This window comes from Juglans microcarpa x Juglans regia, chromosome 1D, assembly GCF_004785595.1.
Source record: "Juglans microcarpa x Juglans regia isolate MS1-56 chromosome 1D, Jm3101_v1.0, whole genome shotgun sequence".
In the NCBI taxonomy this organism is placed as follows: domain Eukaryota; kingdom Viridiplantae; phylum Streptophyta; class Magnoliopsida; order Fagales; family Juglandaceae; genus Juglans; species Juglans microcarpa x Juglans regia.
Window position 1 is genome coordinate 1464697 of NC_054594.1, and position 20567 is coordinate 1485263.

Genomic DNA, 20567 nt, shown 5'->3' on the forward strand with positions numbered 1-20567 from the left:
CCTCAACAATATTGGTTGAGGCATTTCAGACTGCAATTTTTTTAATCAATCGTATGCCTTCTCCCGCGCTAAAAAATTTATCTCCTTATCAAGTTCTTTTTCATTTACCACCCAACTACAAATTTTTACACACTTTTGGATGTCTATGTTGGCCCAATTTGAGACCATTCAATAAGCATAAAATGGACCTTAGGTCTAAGCTCTATGTATTTTTAGGCTACAACCCAGACCACAAAGGCTACAATTGTCTCCACCTCTCTACGAGTTGTCTATACACCTCAAGGGATGTCCAATTTCATGCGTCCATTTTTCCCTTTGCTAATACCAGCCCACCAGCTTCTATGTCTAGCCTCTTTGCGTCTCCTTCACTTCTTCTTTTACCACAACTCACTCCAGCTGGTCCAATCTTAGCCCACCTCACACCCAAACCAACCCAACTCCACCTGTGCTATCTACTCCTTCCCCGTTATCTTCACACAACTCTATCAACACCAAGCCCATAACAGAAGTCCATGATCTCAGCCTCACTTCCAATCCAAATATCAATCTGAATACAAGTCTAGATTCCTCTTTGTTGCCAACTAGGGCACGCAGAACCTATCACTCGTGCCGCATCCCTTGTCTTCAACCTTCCCTCTCTGCATCTTTAACCCCCTAACCCAAAACCATCCCATCCGATGACTACTCGCTCCGAAAATAACATTCAGTGTCCCGTTTTACGCACATATGCCACAATGTTGTGTCCAGTGTCCAAACCCTCCCTCCATCTCACTGTTTTCTCTATTTCTCCTATCCCTGAAGAACCTTCATCTTTTACTGAGGCCTCCAAACATTTCGAGTGACGTTCAACTATGGCCATAGAGTTCCACACCTTGTTACAAAATCATACCTGGGATTTAGTCCCCTTCTCCCCCAATCTTAATGTTGTTGGCTCGAAATGGGTGCTTAAGACTAAACACCGTGCTAATGGCACCCTTGAATAGCACAACGCTCGTCTTGTTGCCAAAGGGTTTCATCAGTAGGCTGGTTTAAACTTTTCTGAAACCTATAGTCCGGTTGTCAAACCCGTGACTATTCGGTTACTGATTTCTATAGCCATTTCTTTACACTGGCTGCTGCAACAGTTGGATATTTAGAACATTTTCTTGCATGGTGACTTCAACCCCTGGCTTTGCAAATCCAGACTATCCCAAACACATTTGTAAGTTACGTAAGTCTATATATAGTCTTAAACAAGCCCCTAGGGCTTGGTTTGCCAAACTGAGCAATCGGTTACTGTTTCTTGGTTTTTCTGCTTCTAGGTCTAACAATTCTCTTTTCATTTACAAAAATTTATGTGATTTAATTTTTGTCTTAATTTACGTAGACGATATTATCGTTACTGGATCAAATGTCACTCTTATTACTGATTTCTTAAATGCACCTAAACTTTCCTTTCCTGTTAAAGATCTCGATCTGATACACTACTTCTTAGGAATAAAGGTTATTCGTACTCCTTAGAAATTATTCATGACCCAGTCAAAATACATATCTGAGTTGTTGAAAAAAACCAACATGCAAAACAACAAACTTGTTTCTACACCCATGGCTACCTCAGTTAAATTAAATGCTCTTAAGGGTCCTTCATTTGAAGATCCTTAACTTTATCGGAGTATTATAGGTAGCCTGCAGTATCTGGCTTTCACTAGACTACATATATCCTATGCAGTGAACAAAGTCTGCCAATATATGCATTGCCCACGAATTTCTCACTGGCAAGTTGTCAAACGGATCCTTTGATATCTTAGGCTCACTCAGAATTTTGGCCTTTGCTTCTCTGCATCTTCATCATTTTTATTGTCTGTCTTCTTCGATGCTGACTGGGCTGGCTGCCCAGATGATCGAAAAAACAACCCACTATAGATAGATCCTCTACTGAGGTTGAATACAAGGTTATGGCTAATACATCTTGTGAACTTATATGGCTACAATCTCTTCTTGGTGAACTTTGTATTTTTCTTTAGGATCCTCCTACTCTTTGTTGTGATAATTTGGGTGCCACATATTTATCTGTTAACCATGTTTTACATTCATGTACAAAGCATGTTGAACTTGATTATCATTTTGTACGTGATTGAGTTGTTACCAAGTCGCTTAAAGTCTCCTTTGTATCAAGTAAAGATCAACTTGCTGACATTTTCACAAAGCCACTTTCAACTGTTCATTACAATTTTTTGCGATCAAGTCTCACAATCACTCCTGTGCCGCTTGGATCGACGAGAGTTGTTAAGGCATCCACTCAAAATGAGGAAGAAGCAGTCTCGCCCAATGTTGTGCCTCACAAATCAGCACAACCAACAACCAACAAATTCTGGAATGCCCTCTGACAAGTAAATCAATTCTCACCTCTAGAATATTCTCTTGTAACAAACTTGCTGATGTGTAGCTCTAGGACTGGTGACTTGATTGTATTCTCTGTTGCACACTTGTATAAAGTTGGGAAATCTGATTGTATTCGGTCATTGAGAAATATTAAGAATCAATAGAAAGACTGGTTCCTTCTAAGGAGCCTTTTCACAAACAGTGTTTATGCATTTCGTTTTCTTCTTGTTTTAGCACACCGACAATCATATCCTATCAAGTCTCAAAAAACCATCTCCTTTGGAGTCAGTTCAAAATCTGCCATATTCCCTTTGGCTTATTTGGCAAGAAAATCAGTAGCTTAGTTTATCTTTCTATGTGCATGCCTAATTATTAGATTCAAATCCTTTGCAGATTTAGAAATTTTCTCTCAAACCTCTTGAATTGACTAGTGAACCTCACCCTTGCCATTCTACGAATTGCTCAACAATCGAAAATGTGTTTCAAAGACAATATTAATTTGCTGCAACATAGTGCAAATTCCCAAGCCATCAAACAATGCCTTAATCTCAGCCATGGTGTTAGAGTCGCAACCATAATAGGCCATACACCACCAAATAGATCCTCTTTAGAATCTCGAACACCACCTTTACCACTACATTCACCAGGATTCCCCAAACTACACTTATCAATTTTTAACTTGACAAAATCTAATGGTGGGGAAGACCATTGTAGAGTCATAATTTTTTGTGCTTTTAAACCCAACACAGGAAGTCCTAATCTATGTAAGATAGCCTCGTCAGTTATGCTTAACTTTTTGCAAGCAGACACTTTCACCATATGTTGAGACAACATGCTTTTAATCCTAAAGAGAACCACATTAGCAAGTTCTGCCTTTCCTTCCATTCAAGTTTTGCATCTTCAAATCCATATACACCAACTTATAATTGATGGTATTAAACCCATATGGTATTATTACCCCCTATATAATTGATGCTATGAACTTCTTATTCTATCCAGTTTTAGACCCGACAGCCCTGCAAAATACCCCACATTTCAGTTGCTAAATCACTCAACCATAAAACACGATTTAGTGTTTCTACATTTGGACTTTCACAACAATTGCATTTAGGGGCCATAGCAATATTTACTACTAGAGAAATGATAGTTGTAGTCATCGAGTGCGTAAGCGCCGCGCAGTCTCTTTGAAAAAAGTGAATAAATACAGACTCATATAAAAAAAATTAATATTTTAATGGTAGACCCTACTCTTTTTCAAAACGATTGTGCGGCGTTTGCGCACTTCACAACTACATCTAGCATTACTCTTACTACTATTGAGAGATGAGTTGATATGATCAACTTACTACTATTCACAAACCATCTCAACTCATCTCATCTTATCTTTGAATCCAAACGGTGCCTAAATCTTTGTCTATTGGAATCAATAGGCAAGTTTTTCTGGAAGCATTTCATGTTGGGAAATGAAATGCTGTCCAGACACTTTAGTGGGAAGTGCCACGTGCCATACCCATTTTGCCCAATCCACTTTCACTCTACATGTTCAGATGGTGGACCAGGTAGACTTGGTCGAGAAACTAACCCGAGATCGAGGCTGTCCAGACAGGGTGATCCTTTTTATTCCTCATCCATAGATTCATGTTCATCAATTGATCGGCTAAACCTTCACCAATAAAGCCTTTTAATCTGTTGGGAATTCCAACCATGTTGACCCCATACTTCTTTCACTAGTAGCTCAGTTTGAGTAACCTGCTCTACTCTATCTGCTAATATATCTAGCAGTGACTACTTATCAAACCAAAAGGAGATATTGTCCTGCTTAACAATCCAGCATATGCCTCTAATTACTTCCGGTAAAAGCGGTCTGATGGCTCTCCAAAGAGCAGAGTCCTTCTGTGAGGCCTGAATAAGAAAAGGATGAGACTGGTTTAAATATTTATCCTTGAAAAAGTGTTGCCCACTTTATGCATATATGCACTTTATTCATTGCCTTGCGAAGTTGTAACATGGTGGGAATGGTTTTCTCCGGTAGCCATTTAACAAAGCAACAAGGAGACAAGTATTCTACATCTTGCTATGCATCAGAACCACATGCAAGAGTCACGTCAAGCATAGAAACTGTCTGGTGGCGAAGGAAAGGTACGAACTTTTTTTTAACACGATTCTTTCAACTTACTATACTACCTGCCTGACATCCCTATTTTTGTTGGTTTTTAGCAATTTGAGAACTAGATTTTCTATTACTAGTGAAAGTAGATGTTTGTTCATGGCAATGTAGCGAAGTCATATTACAAGGCATTGGGAATTAAAATTGAAAACAGAACGTATGGAATTCGATGAATATCCCTTGCCCCCTGACATTCATCAACTCCACGTTGTTACTTGAAAAAATTGTTCATGTACAAGTGCTTTTGACAAAGTTACAGCCAGCAGCGAAGCTCAATACTGCTTCAATCACTTTCAAAATCTTCATCATCCCCAAAACTGAATACTGAAGCATCAGCAGCAATAGCTTTGATATCACTTGCCCCTGCTGAGTCCATGTTAGGGGTCTTAAGGCCGGAGCCCGGTTTCCCAGTTACATCACTATTTGTTGCTGTGGAAGCAGTACTTTGTGTGGGTTCCTCGCTGCTCCTGAGGGAGAGCTGATCGGTTCTACGTGCCATATTACCGATTTCCTCTGCAGTGGCATTGGATACATGACCAGTTGCAGCAGATCTAGCTCCAGAAGCGGCATGATTTTGCCTGCTCTTTGAAGTACTAGTCTCCTCTCCCTCGCTATCTGAGAACACATCATCGTTGTCGTCACTCCCAGAGACCTTACTTCTGTTGGAATTAGCTATAATCCCAGCATTTGAAGCAGGAGGATATTCTGAGCAACCATCAGATTGCTTGTTGACAGAATCTGCTTTCGACCTACTCAGTGAAGAACCATCGTGGTCTATCATAACAACTTCAACCTGGAACCCCGGAGAAGGCAATTTTCTCTGGAAAGCATAGCCAACGGCTCATTAATAGACTGCTGACAATGGGAAAGTGAAAGAACAGATATGGGAGAAGAGAGAAAACTGTACCTTATTACTTACAGAATAAAGTAAAAGCAATATCAGAAAAGAATGTCATTTACCTTATCGAAACCATCAAGATCAGAGGTGTTCAGCATTTTTCTGTTTTCTGTCATTGTTGTATTTAACCAACTGAAACAAAAATCCCCAAAAATTAAGTAAACGAAAAAACACATTTTTTATAGGTATATCCCTATAGAAAAAGAGTTCATGCTATTTCCACATCTTAGCAGAAAACAGAAAAGAAAGAAAAAACTAAACATTTGGATTTGAAACGTTTTATTTAAAAAATGATGTTCTTAAAATCATCAATGAAAAATTTTTGTAAGGCATTTCTTCTATTTGTTGGTTTTTGCTGATGATCTTCAAACCAAATGATCGAAGGTCAGATCACGGGTCACATCCTGTAAGGATACACCTTTTAATTGCACAGATGGCATGCTGGCACAGGGAGACCTACGTTTCAAACTGTTAAGGAGAGAGATTCCTAAGGTTAGGGAAACTTCAATTGTTTGGCCAGAACGAAAACACAACCCACAGGGGCCAGGGAGTGGGGAACAGATGAAATCAAGTTTACATGCATACCAAACTGGTAACAACGATTGTGAAAGGAAGGTAGTAATATACAGACCAATAGAAATCTCCTTGGTGGTCATGAAAATGAATTTTGAAGTCTCCCACCAACTCAGTCAGACCAGGCTCTCCTGGTAGAGCGAAGACAACAATCCCTTTCTTTGATGCACTGATCCAGAAATCTTCTGGCTGCAAAAATGAATTGGTGGGCTCATATTAGAAATTTGATTGATTATTTAGCATGAGATCCTAAAAGATTGAACTAACAAAAAAAAAAAAAAAATCCATTAGAGGGAGACCAGATTAAATAAACATTCACCATTAGATCCTTTGTTTTTGGATGCTTTCTTGATGAGAACAGAATTCCTGTGGATTAAGGAAAAGTACCATGTCAAAAAGAAAAAAAGAATGCTAGTGAGATGAAACAATGAAAATGCAAAAAGGTCCCTTTCTCTGCGAATGGCAACAGATAAAAGATAGAAAGTGAGATGAAAACAACGGAAAAAAGATTCACTAAATTGAAGGCACTTCTAAAGACCTATCCCTATTTTCATGTACTTTTAACTCCTAAAACGAGTTGACAGTTATAAAAGGTCCATGTTCTCTGCAAACAACCAAAGATCATAACTTTACTCAGTTCGAGAAATGAAACTTGACGATACACATACAACATAGAGTCTCTATCATATCTTAAATATGATACATTCTTTTATTAAGTATCTTTAGATATAACTAATATTGCAAGGATGAGTACAATGAGCCATAGCTCAGAAACATACCATTGTGATTGGAGATGGTAATGGATGGCCTAACCCAATAAGGACACTTGTGTAGCCGAAATCCCCTTAGCATGCACCTATATAATTTTTAATTTCAGTAACCTTTTGAAGATAAAAAGAAAAAAATTAAGCATCATGGGAGAAAAATCGGGAGGATACCTACGCGCAGGCTGAATTTCACCATTGAAGTATGTTAAGACACGCTCAAAATATTTGACATACCTCTGGGAAAATCAGAAAAAAAACTAAATTATTAGAAATATGTAAAGAAGATCAACCCTTGAAAAGATAACAGCATTCTCTAAAACAATGGACTGACAATCTGACTTGGGAGAACCAGACCCTTCCCATCAATGCATCTTTTCTGGTTGTAGTAATCAATGGCCTCCTCGGCTGTTGGGAAGAACTGCAGAGAGATATCAAAACAAAATAATAATAGTAAAAAAAGCAATGAGATACAGGACAACTGTTTCCATGATACAAAACTGAAAACATTTAATGTGGCTGACTATAAGATCTAACCTTAAGGAACAAGAGAAGGCTACAAATCATCAATCCAGTCCTCGCCATACCAGCTTTACAGTGAACAACCACAACATTCTGAATGTCTTCCTTCAACCATGAATATGCACTTTGACAAAATGATTTTATGAGGTGGATAGGAGGACAATTATGGTCATCAAATGGGAAGCTCGCTACCTGGAAAACCTCCAGACAAATCAGAACTTGAAGAAGCTTACATGCCCAAATAATTCATGGACAACATTACAGCATCAATAACCTAAATCTGTCTATTTATAGCACATTCTTAATTGGTTAACAACAACTAAAGGTAGACAGAAGTAGTGTCATTTATACTTCTTCTTCTGTAAATCTGTCTACTTCATCTGTGTTTAAATCCCCATGACATTTAATGTTTTCTATAAACAAAAATTACTGGTGGTCAAGCAATATAATGAGCACATTTTTGCCTGGTTTGGATAGAGAGATGCTTTCATCTCATCCCATCTCATCTCAATATCCAAACATCACAAACACAAACACTTTTCAATTTCAAATCTTCAACTTTTTGATTTAATCATTACCTAATTATTATAAATTTTCCAAACTTCCAAACAAAACATAAAAAATAATTCAACTTTTTCAAATCTCAAAACAAAAATAATTTTAAAAAATTATGTTCTAACAAATTTTTTTTTTTTTTTTTATAATTAATAAGAGTTTTATTACCAAGAATAGGCATAGCCCAAGTACACAGGAGGTATACAAGAGGAAATACCTACATACAGAAGCTAAAAAGACAATAACAAACTAAAATAACTCCAGCTTATCTTCACCATTCAATACAATAGCCTTAGCCCATAAACATAAAGTTTTGAGAAAAAATTCCCTAATTTCTTCCAACGACTGTTCTTTGTCTTCAAAACATCTCCCATTCATTTCTAGCCATAAACACCACATCAAGCACAAAGGAATCATTTTCCAAATGATTTTAACTTTATAATATTTTTATTTAACTTTTTCTCTCTTTTCCCAAAACCCCATAAAACATTTTAACTCAAACCATTTCTAACTCATCTTATCTCAACTCAAATATCTCACTACTATTCACAAACCATCTCAACTCAACTTACTATCCAAACCAGGCATAATGTTTTCTGTTGTTTGTACTTTGTATGCTCAGAATGTATTTAGACAGCCAATCCACCAAGTGGAAACTAACTCTACTTTCACGTTCATTTCAGGTATCCTAAGTATGAATCTTATCTTACATTATACAGATACCTTCAACTTTGATAACTAATACAATGAAAGAAATTGAGAGTTAAATGAAATCTTTTTACTTTTAATCTTGAATGTACTGAACACTAATAGTGGGAGCAAATGAACTATAATGCCTACAATATTTTTCTAACTTCAATCAATAAACAAAATAGAATTTGCAGTTCACATGTTGCACGAGGACCAGGATATCATCTTAAAAACTATTCATTGCAAAGAGTATATAATCAACCATTAATATTGAAAACAAAGAAAAAAAGTCAAGGTCTGATATCTGCACAATAGACACGATAATGCAGACTTCAAATTCTTATGATATAAATTGAGCATTTGACCTTAGTATTTTACTTAGGCTCTGACATTGACGTTGAACATAACGATAATATTTTTGTACGAACATGATGGTAATACCAAAATGCAATATAGATTAAGGCTGTACCTTCCCCTCAAATAGTGATGCATCATACAACCTCTCTGAACAAAGATTGTAGACTTTGTATTTTCCCTGCATGTGAATGGAGGAATTTTGATAACACAAATTTGGAAGCCAGAAATAGGCAAATCATATTTGAAGTTCCAAATTTTATGGTTACTAACGGTGAACTTTTTTCCTAGAAACAATAACTAGATACCCAGCCATTGCATATAGTCGGAAATATCCAACCTCAAAAACTAAACCATGTTTTACCTTGTGGTGAGTTTCAAAAAACTTAATCACTTCTTCCATATGATTCCGATAGAATCCCTGCACAATATTTTTTTCAGTTAATTTTTGGTCCCAACAATACAGATGAACTTGCCTAATTTAACATCAAATACAAAGCACATAAGTATTTTACCTCAAAATATCCAAAAATCCCAGAGCTTATATCACCAGCTGGGAATCCCATAGCAATTATATTCTCAGTGATATATGCCATGTCCAAATCAAATCCTCCCTCCTGTCAATCAGGTATAGAATCTCTTTATATCAGTGACATTTTTGGTCCAAACATATTTTGTGAAAAAGAAGGAGTATTACAAAGATAGTATAGGATAATTGAGTTAAAGTTACCCGAGTAATAGAAGATATTCACGACCAAGTTATCACATCATTTAGCACTATAAATGAAAAAGAAAATCAACATAGGTAATAGAATGGTGAGCTACCATGTATCTTCGTTTGTTTTGAGAGACAATATGACGTGCTTTGACCTGCATAGCCTTCACTGCGCTTCGAGATGAGTCAACCAACCCTTTTGTGAATGATTCAAGAACGCCAGATTGGGCAGTTTCTGTCACTCCTTCACTATTCTCGGCTGGTATGTTTGCCACTGGACTGATCCGCAATCCTAACCCACTAGTGAAACGTGCAAATGTTGATGTCCCAGCATTTCCATTTTGAGAGTCCTCTTGTGCTGCCCCAAAGGATTGCGGAAATTTCAGACTTCTAGTCCAAGATGATATCCCAGAAGAAGATGAAATAGATGGTGTTTGATGTGCATTACTATCTTGCAGAGAGACAGCAGCAGCAGAATGTTCATCATCAGAGGCTGTAGCCAGAGGTTGAGATGATGAGTCGGCAGATACCGGATCCATTCTGAAACCGAAGGCCATAATTAAATCAATCCACGTTAAATAGAGGCTCAACCATGGAGCTTGTAAACTTAATATAAACAAAATGGGATTCATTAGTCGATAAAACTTGAGAGGAAAAGAAAAGATTAACCAGCTACTAGCAATTTAGATGAAAGATAAAATTATAGATTTCAAATATATCATTGTGCACAGGGCAAGCTCAACTATGGTTGTAATTTGTAAATGAGCCAAGCTGCCATGCAGTTTATCCTCAACAGCCTCCACAAAAATTTTGCATGGGCAAGCATGTGCTAAAGCTAATGTATGCGACAAACAAAAGTTGGCAAGAAAAGAAATTTTAGCAGATTTTCTCAAGGAATGGGCGCTATGTAGATACATACCTATCATGTAACATTTATATCATTCCCCTGTACTTGGGCCATGCCTATTATTCTCACCATTAATTTTCTTATTTACCAATGAAAAAATGTACCATTTATATTACATAATATTTACTTGCCAAAAATAAATAAATAGCACAATGAACTACTAAGCATCAAACTGCTTAAGGAATCAATCGTTAATCCTTTAAACCAAACACAATGGCAGGAATAATGAGTAAGCAATTTAATGAAAAGTAAAGGACCATATATTCTGTGGACTGTTTCCCGTTTGAGAAAAAGATTAATTGTACCTCACATTTAAAGGTGCATGCATACACGCAAACCAATTAAATCGGCGAATTGACCAATTAAGTGTATAAATATGTCATCTTTTCAAATCCTCCAACCAAAACCCACAATTTCAATTGAAGCTTATCGTTTCAATCTCATTTGGCCAAATAAATAGATTTACAAAACGAAACAATGAGATCTGGAAGGGAAAAAAAAAAAGATTCAAAATGTGATCAGAAAATCCACTCAATTACATTACGAATCTACGAGTATATGCGGATAGTGAAACGCGTTCGTAAACGTAAACGACCATACTGAGCAATGGTTTGGGATCATTTACCAAACAAAATGCAGGCGTGCTCGGGTTGACGGAGGATCTGAGAGTGGGTTGAAGAGGTACAGCGGCGATTTCTGAGAGTGTGAAGCCTTTGGTAGAGACGGAAATGAGAATAAGCGAGTAGCAACAATTGCAGGCGGTGGCCGTGGTAATAGCTGCGAGTCGCCGCGTCAAATGGTTTTGAGTCTTTGACCATTTATAAGCCATTTAAACATTCGAAAAATTGGTCTATAAAAAAAAGAAATGGAAAAATGGAACTATTATTTCATGGGATATATCAACCTTTGTAGTTTTGAAAAAAACAAATATTTATTATATGATAATTTTGTATACACTTTGCTTATTCTATCTTTAATTTCATATTTTACCTTTGATGTTCTTAGTGAGGTTTGAATATATAAACAAATTATAACCATTTTAAAAGAAATATTCAAAAGATTATTGTTTGAAAAAAAAATTACATCTTAGAACACTTTGAAATTCGTATGTTCTTGTAATTCTTAGCATTTTTAATATAAGAAATTATATCATTACTCCATTTTTATTCTTAATATTCAAGAAGAAAAATCCCCATTAGTATCCCTAAAGATAATTGTTATATCTTTTTCACATTGGTATTTATCAGTTTTTTCTAAATACATATATGAAAGAGAGTAAGGATAGATATAATTTTGGTTACAAAAAATCACACTATCTCATTTTATCTCTTCTCATATAATCATTATAATTTTTCTAAACTTCTACACAAAATATAATAAACAATTCAACTTTTTCAAATTTCAAAATAAAAATTATATTATAATAATATTTTATTCAACTTTTAACAAAACATCTCATCTCATCTGAGTTGCATAACTAAACGAGGCGTTAGAATCTGTAAATTTATTACACTCCCTTTAAAAGAAAGTAAAATTCACAATAAAAAAGTTGGTTTTTCCACATAGCTTCCAAATTTTTTGTAATTTTTTAAAATTGAATATGCGGATATTATATACTCTAAACATGTATATATTATTTCATATATATAAAAAGAAAATCTATTACACATCACATCGCTAATGTGAAAATTTTACACGTTAATTATGCTAAAAAAATATTGATATTTTAATTTTTTTTAAATTATAGTGCGTTCCACTATAAATGATATAATGAGCACATCAATTTATACATAGCAAAACTCCTATATACCGTTGAAGCTTGAATTAAAGAATATATTTTTGAAAACTTTTTAAATTTATGGAAAAATAAATTATAAGATTTTTGAAGTTTTTATCTATCACAACCGTTGTCCTAGCCTCTTTTTTTTTTTTTTTGAAGAAATAATATCAACTTACTTGCTTAATAAAAGTCAAACACCACCGGTCTTTCATTTCACCTTAGAGGTATGTAATAAAGTTATCCACCCGGATAATCCTATCCGGCCCAAGCTGGCACGTACGGAGCTCAAGTCTTGCGGCAAGTGGCCGAAGACGAAGGGTACAAACTACAAACCCACACCTTAAAAGGGGCAACAAGAAATTAAAGAAAACACATATTAAAAAAACAAAAATAAAAATCGCATCCTACGGCACCAAAAACGATCGCAGTAAGTCCAATCAAATGGAGGGGGCACCGGCCGGCGGCGATGATGTCTCTCCGGCCACGGCTATCTCCCGGTGGAGTTTCAGAGTGTCGCAGCGGTACCAGCATCTGCTCGACAAGTCGACCCCGCACGTGCTCAACCGCTGGGTCGCCTTCCTCTTTGTCGCCTCTGTCTACGTCCTCCGCGTTTACCTCATCCAAGGGTTCTACATCGTTTCGTACGGCCTCGGAATCTACATTCTTAACCTCCTCATAGGGTTTCTCTCTCCCCAGGTGGACCCCGAGATCCAGGACCTCTCCGAGGGCCCCTCGCTACCGACACGTGGCTCCGATGAATTCCGCCCCTTCGTTCGTCGGCTTCCGGAATTTAAGTTCTGGTGCGTCACCGTTTTCATTTCGCCCCCAATCATTTTACTTTGACTTGTATCTTTTGATCGGGGCTTCTAACCGTGGTTCATAGTATTGATAGCTATATATATCTATGTGCGGGGATTGAAGTTTGCTTCTTGATTGGTAATTGTAGGTACCGTCCAAAGTTTATGTTGCAAAAGTAGGTTAGTTGGGATATCCAATCATTCCATGAAACTACCACGGATTAATTAGATTCAGATTCTTTTTGGGTATGATATCTGCAAAGGGGATTGCAAGCAATATTGGATTTATTTTTAAAAAAATAGAAATAGTTTCATTTTAATTTGATTTTATTGATTGATGTGTGTGGAGAAGACGTTGATAATCAGTGCATGCATTATATTTATTGTGTGCACTTGTTTGTGGTTTTGTTAGCAAGTGGTTCAAAGTGAGAGGTTAGCGTGCATAGCATAAAGACGAACTTGATTAGCAACGGATTCTTCATGCAAAGCAAGGGTGTTTAGTTAGGAATCATCCTAGTATGTTAATTCAAATTAAAAGGTTGCATATCAAGTGTGTAATCATCCTAGTATGTTAGACCATAAATTAAATTATTAAATTTTCTTCTTCCCATGGGAGTCAAACTCTCATTAATAAATCGGTCTAACCCGTAGATTATTCATTGAAGTGTGGAGTTAGGTTTCAAATTTAGAATATCTGCTTTAATTTTTTTGATCGATAAACAAAATTTTATTGAGTTTAAAGTAGACAAAGGCACAAGTATACGGGACATATACAAGAGCGTTGCCTATATATGCGAGTTTAGCGATACAAGGAAGTCATGAAAAGATATTCCATTAAAATCAATTACAATCGACCAATGGAGTAAGTATTGAAAAATAAACTTCTAAGCACTTCCATTGACCACTCTCGATCTTCAAAGCTTCTTGCATTCTTGTCCCTCCAAATACACCACCATAGAGAACATGTATTAATAACATGTTAAATCAACATTTGTGGCAAAAATTGAAGCTGATGAGAAGAAATGTATTTAATCTTTGTATTTATATTCTAACATTAATGAACTTATAGTATTATAGTACACTAGCCTGATTTTTGTCGGATGGTTACACACAATGGCCTATAATTCCAATGTTATTCTGCCTCTTTTATTTGTCAGGGTGCTTTGTAGGTAAGCGTTCTTAGGACCAATACTCCAACTTATGCTCTTAGACCAAAATATATTTTTATGATCATGGAAGTATTCATCTATGATGCTGTCATTTTCGTTCTGTATTAGTAAATCACTTAAAAGGGCCTCTATTCTTGATTCTTCTGTGTACTGAAGTTCCCTTGTTTTCCTCTTTGGAAGGTACTCTATCACAAAGGCATTTTGCATTGCTTTTGTGATGACATTTTTCAGCGCATTTGATGTACCTGTGTTCTGGCCAATACTGCTTTTCTACTGGCTGTCACTCTTCATTCTCACCATGAGGCGACAAATAACGCACATGATTAAATACAAATATGTTCCATTCTCACTCGGAAAGCAGGTATCTAAGGACCCATCTTACTTGGAGTTTAGACCAACATGGTTTGTAGGCTTGTGTGATAATTGGAATTGTGTTTTGGTTTTAACAATATGTTCATTTTATTTTACTTTTCATAGCGGTATGATGGAAAGAGAGCATCGCCAACTGAAAGCTCAAGCCTTCCTACAGATTGATTGATTCAGGTAGATTGAATTGTATTTGCTTCTTTTACACTGCACACACCCATCTTCCTCAATTTATTCTGCCTTGTTGTGACACAGTGGAAACTTTCGGAGAATGTGTTTACAACTAGATTCGGAGTCATGGATGATTGTTCATTTTCCCTTGATTTTTTCCAAGCTTCTGTATGCCTCCTGGAAATCTATTGTTGGGGAGATGAAGTAGTTCATGAAACCTTTTTTCCTTTTTGCTCATAGTATAATTATCCTCATGTATAGAAGGCACATGCTACATTCCCGTTGCTGAGATTTTTAAAATCTAGCAGCATATGTTTCACAGAGCCTTTGCTGTGAGGAATGAGTCTAGCTTCGCAATTGGGTTAATTCAAATTTAGATTAAACTGTACTTTTTTCCTGCATTTACTTGAACTTCCCTTTTCTATTATGCAGTGCATTTTCAACAGTATAGTTACATAAATTTTCTTAGCTATTGGCTCTTATTCTTAGATCTATTGTGAGGATTATATTGGAGGGCAATTTCTCTGCCTTATTGTTGATGTATGCTGTATTTGTAGTTAATTGGCTTTATGTAAGTTTTGTTTTGTGTTTGTAATGCTCAAGTGTAAGAAGTCCTTGCATGATTTATTTCTCGTTTCTGGCCTGATGTCATTCCTTTATTATTAACCAAGCCAGTTTTTCACGGGAAATGGTTGAAGTGGGTTAGCCTTGTTGGTCATGGCTATAGTGCGCTCAATCGATATTGGAGTTGGATTAATAACTGAATCGCACACATTTGTAAATTTTTGATACTATTGGAATTTTAGCATAGTCTCAATCAATTGTCCGGGATCAACTGTTGCACGTAAAACGTTATTTGTTCAAGATCTTTGCTGATTATGTGCCAAGTAGTTTCTGAAATAGATGGCTTTAGAATCCAGCAGTTTTTTGTAGGGTTCACCTATGAGGAACACGAACTGTGAAATTGTTGGAAGAGTGTGAATGGCAGCCAATACATTTTGGGGGTAGGTTTGAGTTACGTAGAAATGAACGTGATTACGTGAAGCCAGCCTTTATCTGTGCATGTTTTAGTCATGCTTTTGATTACATATTCTGGTGTTTTAGCTTGCTCGGTTAAAACAAGTTATTTGGCAACCAAAATTGCCATATTTGGCAAACAAGGTATTCTGGAGTTTTATAGTCATGCATTGATTATTCACCCCTCAAAATTGCCACAAACGTAGAAGATAGGTGACTGCTTGGTTGAAATTTATTTGGCAACCAAATTTCAATATTGAGACCTCAGTAAGTATCTCTGCAAACCGAGACAAACACATTCAAACATCTGGGCATTCATTATCCGGACTCTGTAAGAAAAAAACTCAAACCAAAGACCAAGCTTCAAGCTTGGACACAACCGATTCACCTCGGCTTGTAATAGCCATATATTCCGTAGAAACTCTGTCCAAAAGTAAGCAGCAGCAAGACAACAGCAGCAACTAATGAGAGAATGGCCCAAGGATTGCTGAAATAATTATGCTTCAAACTCGCACGCCAAGTATTCCACCTATGGTTGTAATACCGATTTACATTCTCGGACAGACTAGAAAGGTAACTGTCATTGATGTCAAAAACCACCTCTTGACAGAGGCGGTTGAAGAGATCGGCAACTTCGGCATCACTGCCGAGCCAGTGCTCAATTATTCCGTAGTAATGGAGGTAACTCACATCCTGATGAGAGTCGATCAAGTTGTCCATGAAAACGACATATGACGTAATGTCATTGCTGCAATCAAGATGACACTGCTCAAAGGCAATCAGGTTGAGAAAAAGCGACTTGGTACCATCGTGGATCAAGAGCCGAGGGATTTGGAGAATTCCATTCTTGAATTTTATGTCCCAGAAGCGATCTGTTCTCCTTTTCGTAAACTTGATTCCAGCCTCCTTGAGTTCTGTAACACAATGTATCAATTGTTGCCTTCGTTTATCTGCAACGCGATTTCCATGAGACCATCTCTTGATCCAAATCCTGGGTTCCGCTTGAGGCCCTGTGCGCAAAAGACTTCGTCGGAAAACATCAAGACAATGAACGCAACCTTGATCTGATAAAGGGTCAAAGGTGGTCTGATGTCCAAGCGATGACTCCAATTTGTTCCTATCACTTTTTGACATTGGCTCGTCTGTGGGCATCAAAGGGTCGAAGAACTGGAGGGTTAGCTGGGCTACAAGTCCTTTCTGGTCTGGGTAGCCTAACTGAATTTCCAGAAGCCGATCAAGAATAAAGAGTGGAAGCTGATTCTCCAGCATTATCATATCTCTCTGAATTGAATGCATTGAGCCACGCATTGCAAAGATGGGGTCGTTTCGAGAGTACCCCAGTTGCTTGAATCCTTCAGCAGCACCCCGGAAGAGCTCAAGCACAAAGCAACCATCTAGCACCATCATTTCTACGAATTCATTGCTGCTAAGAGAGATCGATCCTTCGTAACAGGTGCGGGCTTTTTCTTCAAGTTCTTTTACAGCATCGAGATAGACTTTAATGTCATGGTTAGTACGCTTGAGGACATGGTGAAGGGCACGCCATTTGTGGCGATCCATTTGGCGTAACCGTCTCTTTCCATGGTGGTAAGGCCCCAAGGAAACGATCTGGGGAACATAAGCTTTGTCATCGCCTTCTCGTAGGTAGTGAGGGATTCTGTAAATGCAGAGCTTTGCCCATGAGCCTGCAACATCGTCTTGACGCGCTTGCTCAAGCTTGTCCTTGATAGATATCACCCATTCCGAATCTGTTGGATTGTCGTCTTTCTCTTCATAATTTTCACCATCATTTGGTCTTACCACGATTTGCAGAGATTCTGATGGTTCCTGCTGTTGTTTCTGCAGCAGCTCCCGAGTTTGTCCTGGAAATCCCGCAGGCGTTGTTGGTACCCCAGATTCTAAAGCTTCTCTGAGTTTGAGGGTGATGAGGTACCAACTCAAGTGCTCCTTGTTGAACACAGCCACCATCTTTTTGGTGGAGAAACCTACTGATCTATTTCTGGGTTTGGTTTGGCTTGGCTTGGCTTAAGAGATACCTTTCTAGCAACTAAATCACAATTGAAATGTTTATTATTCCTAAAGAAATAAAGGAGATGACCAGTTTTAATTGGCCTGCCCCCAGTTTATCCCCCACATGGACCCTTTTGTTTTGGAACAGCAATTTCCAGACAACTTTTAGGTGTAGTGTTTTATTCCTACTTTTTGAAAGTTTTATATTCATCCATTCCCCAATGTTCGAGTGTATCTGTTTCATGACCGGATTCTGAGGCAGCAATTGCTCAGAAGGAAGGAAAAACGAAAAATCAAAGTCAAGTTATTGTGAACTGCCTGAAAAGTCACTTCTAAGGCATCAGAAGGAAATGGATAATGTCAATTTAACGAGAGAAACCCATTAATCTCTCCAATACAAGATTAGTTTCATGTGATAGCATTGCAAATATGATTCAACAAATAATGTGGGGATTAGTGAAAAAATAACAAGTTCCATAGATAGACAAGCCAAGTGAGTACTATGTTATCTATAGTTGTCTGTGTAAACTTTTCGAACATCATTAAATATTTAATGTAGAGTCCATTTTATATGTCTATCTCTATCTATTTTCCAAACAAAACCCTTAAATTTTTAAATTTAATTAGAGAAATGAGGCAATTTGATTCAAGATTTCTCAGTCCAGTCTTCAATATCGATTCACACGTTCAAGTAGCAACCATTTTTTAAAGGAGCTTATGAATGGCAACTAAAGGGACAATATTCAATAGATGAGGTGATAATGATTATTAATTATTAAGCATCCTGGGAGGACATGGTTGACAACTGAGAAAGATATCACACATTTTTCTGCACGTGGAATTAAGGTGGGACATAAACATTGCAATAACAAATAAAAAAGGAAAGAAATCTACGCCTTAACTTACCTCAATTATCATTGGGTATAGTATTTGAAAATAATTTTCCATTTACAATCTTCTTTTATCTTACTAGAAGTTTCATGATTTAGTATAATTTGAGAAAATTAAATCAATAAGAAAATACATTTATTTTTAAGAACTTTGTTTATTTTGAAACAATTTAAAAAAAAAAAAAATCTATCAATTGTTGTGGGACAGGAATATTAAAAAAAAAAAAAAAGTTGTAGTGACACCTAATTGGTCACAGGCTACAGCTAAATTCTACTGTGCATGAATGAAACCAAATTAATTCCAATCACCACGTGTGGTCATTAATTGTTCCGGCAATGATAAGAGTGATTTTATGAGCTATAAAAAGTTGTTTTTTTTTTTAATAATTAAGGAAATATTTTTTAATAATATTGTAATTTTTTAAAAATATTTAAGAGAATTAAAAAAATGCATAAAAAAAAACAATACTTGTCAAGACCAATTATCAAAAAAATGTGTCGGAACGTAGCACTATTTAAAGAATAATAGCACCTGAAAAAATCGTTAGAAGCATTGACTGAGAATTAGGGCGGTATAAAAAATTGAGAAACTGATCTAGACCAACTCAGACCGGTCGCTGGAACTTAGAATCGGCCAAAATTGGTGGAAAACCGATCGGCATGCGGCAACAAATAGGAAAAACCGATATCGGTTGGTTTGAACTTAATTCAAACCCTTGAATCAGCTGACTAAATAAACTATTTTATATATATATATATATATTACGTACTCAAAACGATGCGGTTCTACTTAAGTTTAAGTGGAACGGCATCGTTTTAAGCCTGTAGTTGTATTTTAAACATAACTTAAACTATGTCGTTTGGTATTAAACCAAATGACATCATTTAATTCATAATGTATTAAAAAAATTAAGTAGAACGACACCGTTTTGTTTAAACCAAATGACGTCGTTTCGAAATAACTTTGTCTTCTTCCTCGCATCATCTTCCCAGTTCTCATCCCCCCTCTCTCTCTCCTTTGCAACACTCTTTCTCTCTACTCTCTTAGAGGAAGCTTGATCTGAGAACCGACCGTGAACTGCCAAAGAAATGAAGCAACAGTTTCGGCCGGTGTTCTCTTCCTCGTCGACCGGTTTCGACCAGTTTTCTCCCCTAAAAATTAACTTTCGGTCGGTGTCGGTTTTGCCTAAAAATCAAACCGAATGGGTCTTTTTCACCCCTACTGAGCATACATTTACTTCTCCTGCCCTACTAATTTTATTTCCTGCAAAACCAAAGAAAACTAGGATATCTTAAAAGATCTTATTTGAATTCATAACTCAACTCAACTTATCTCAATTACTCTTATCTCATTTCATCATTATAATTTTCTTAAACTTTTAAATAAAATACACTAAATAATTTAGTTTTTTTCAAATCTTAAAACATAATAATATTAAAAAATAATATTCTAACAATATTTTATTTAATTTTTAACTTTTATTTCAACTCAACATCCAAACCTCCATTATCTAATAAAAAAATATTATGTCCTTAAATTTAGTTCACATAAATATTAATTTTTAATAAAATGGCATACCATGATAATATGTCATATGAGTACTACGTATCTATAGTCAGAAACTACTTAATGGTTACTCATTTATGTGAAGGAGTGATCTGAAGGAAGTTCTAAGAGACGGGGGGGGACATCATCTTCTACTCTATGAGACTCAGAGGATTGAAATTCTTTTGGATCATAGGAGAAAGATAGGTGGCTTCCTAGTTGAGATTTATCACAACCCAATTTTTAACAGTGAGATGTGTTTGTTATGCTATTTTCTTCCTTGAATGTGGGTTTTGGTTTTAGACATATAATCTG

The 20567-nt window shown here is 36.5% G+C and overlaps 3 protein-coding genes across 3 annotated transcripts; 1 reads left to right on the forward strand and 2 right to left on the reverse strand.

Moving 5' to 3' along the window:
• Positions 1–4601: 4601 nt before the first annotated feature.
• Positions 4602–11277, reverse strand: LOC121236474 (phosphatidylinositol 3,4,5-trisphosphate 3-phosphatase and protein-tyrosine-phosphatase PTEN2A-like). Its single transcript, XM_041132912.1, has 13 exons — positions 11132–11277; positions 9710–10139; positions 9400–9501; positions 9249–9305; positions 9000–9065; positions 7301–7477; positions 7098–7184; positions 6938–7002; positions 6779–6855; positions 6319–6365; positions 6058–6188; positions 5489–5558; positions 4602–5348 (listed from the first exon to the last, which is right to left on the reverse strand). Exons 2-13 carry the CDS (start codon positions 10136–10138, stop codon positions 4812–4814), a joined length of 1845 nt encoding a protein of 614 aa, XP_040988846.1. The 5' UTR covers position 10139; positions 11132–11277; the 3' UTR covers positions 4602–4811.
• Positions 11278–12649: 1372 nt separating this feature from the next.
• On the forward strand, positions 12650–15257 carry LOC121234179 (protein RER1A-like). The gene is made up of 4 exons (XM_041130016.1): positions 12650–13086; positions 14433–14613; positions 14730–14795; positions 14874–15257. Exons 1-3 carry the CDS (start codon positions 12728–12730, stop codon positions 14784–14786), a joined length of 597 nt encoding a protein of 198 aa, XP_040985950.1. The 5' UTR covers positions 12650–12727; the 3' UTR covers positions 14787–14795; positions 14874–15257.
• A 608-nt stretch (positions 15258–15865) lies between these two features.
• Positions 15866–18079, reverse strand: LOC121234174 (UPF0481 protein At3g47200). Its single transcript, XM_041130004.1, has one exon. It carries the CDS (start codon positions 17772–17774, stop codon positions 16191–16193), a length of 1584 nt encoding a protein of 527 aa, XP_040985938.1. The 5' UTR covers positions 17775–18079; the 3' UTR covers positions 15866–16190.
• Between the last annotated feature and the right edge of the window lie 2488 nt (positions 18080–20567).

Excerpts from the sequence above, each read along its gene's own strand:
- LOC121234174 (XM_041130004.1), bottom strand. The coding sequence starts at position 17,774 with ATGGTGGCTGTGTTCAACAAGGAGCACTTGAGTTGGTACCTCATCACC.
- LOC121236474 (XM_041132912.1), bottom strand. The coding sequence starts at position 10,138 with ATGGATCCGGTATCTGCCGACTCATCATCTCAACCTCTGGCTACAGCC. Across the intron at positions 9,502-9,709 it reads AAAACAAACGAAGATACATG|GAGGGAGGATTTGATTTGGA; the intron begins GTAGCTCACCAT and ends CCTGATTGACAG. Across the intron at positions 9,306-9,399 it reads GGATTTTTGGATATTTTGAG|GGATTCTATCGGAATCATAT; the intron begins GTAAAATACTTA and ends AATATTGTGCAG.
- LOC121234179 (XM_041130016.1), top strand. The coding sequence starts at position 12,728 with ATGGAGGGGGCACCGGCCGGCGGCGATGATGTCTCTCCGGCCACGGCT. Across the intron at positions 13,087-14,432 it reads CTTCCGGAATTTAAGTTCTG|GTACTCTATCACAAAGGCAT; the intron begins GTGCGTCACCGT and ends CCTCTTTGGAAG. Across the intron at positions 14,614-14,729 it reads CATTCTCACTCGGAAAGCAG|CGGTATGATGGAAAGAGAGC; the intron begins GTATCTAAGGAC and ends TACTTTTCATAG.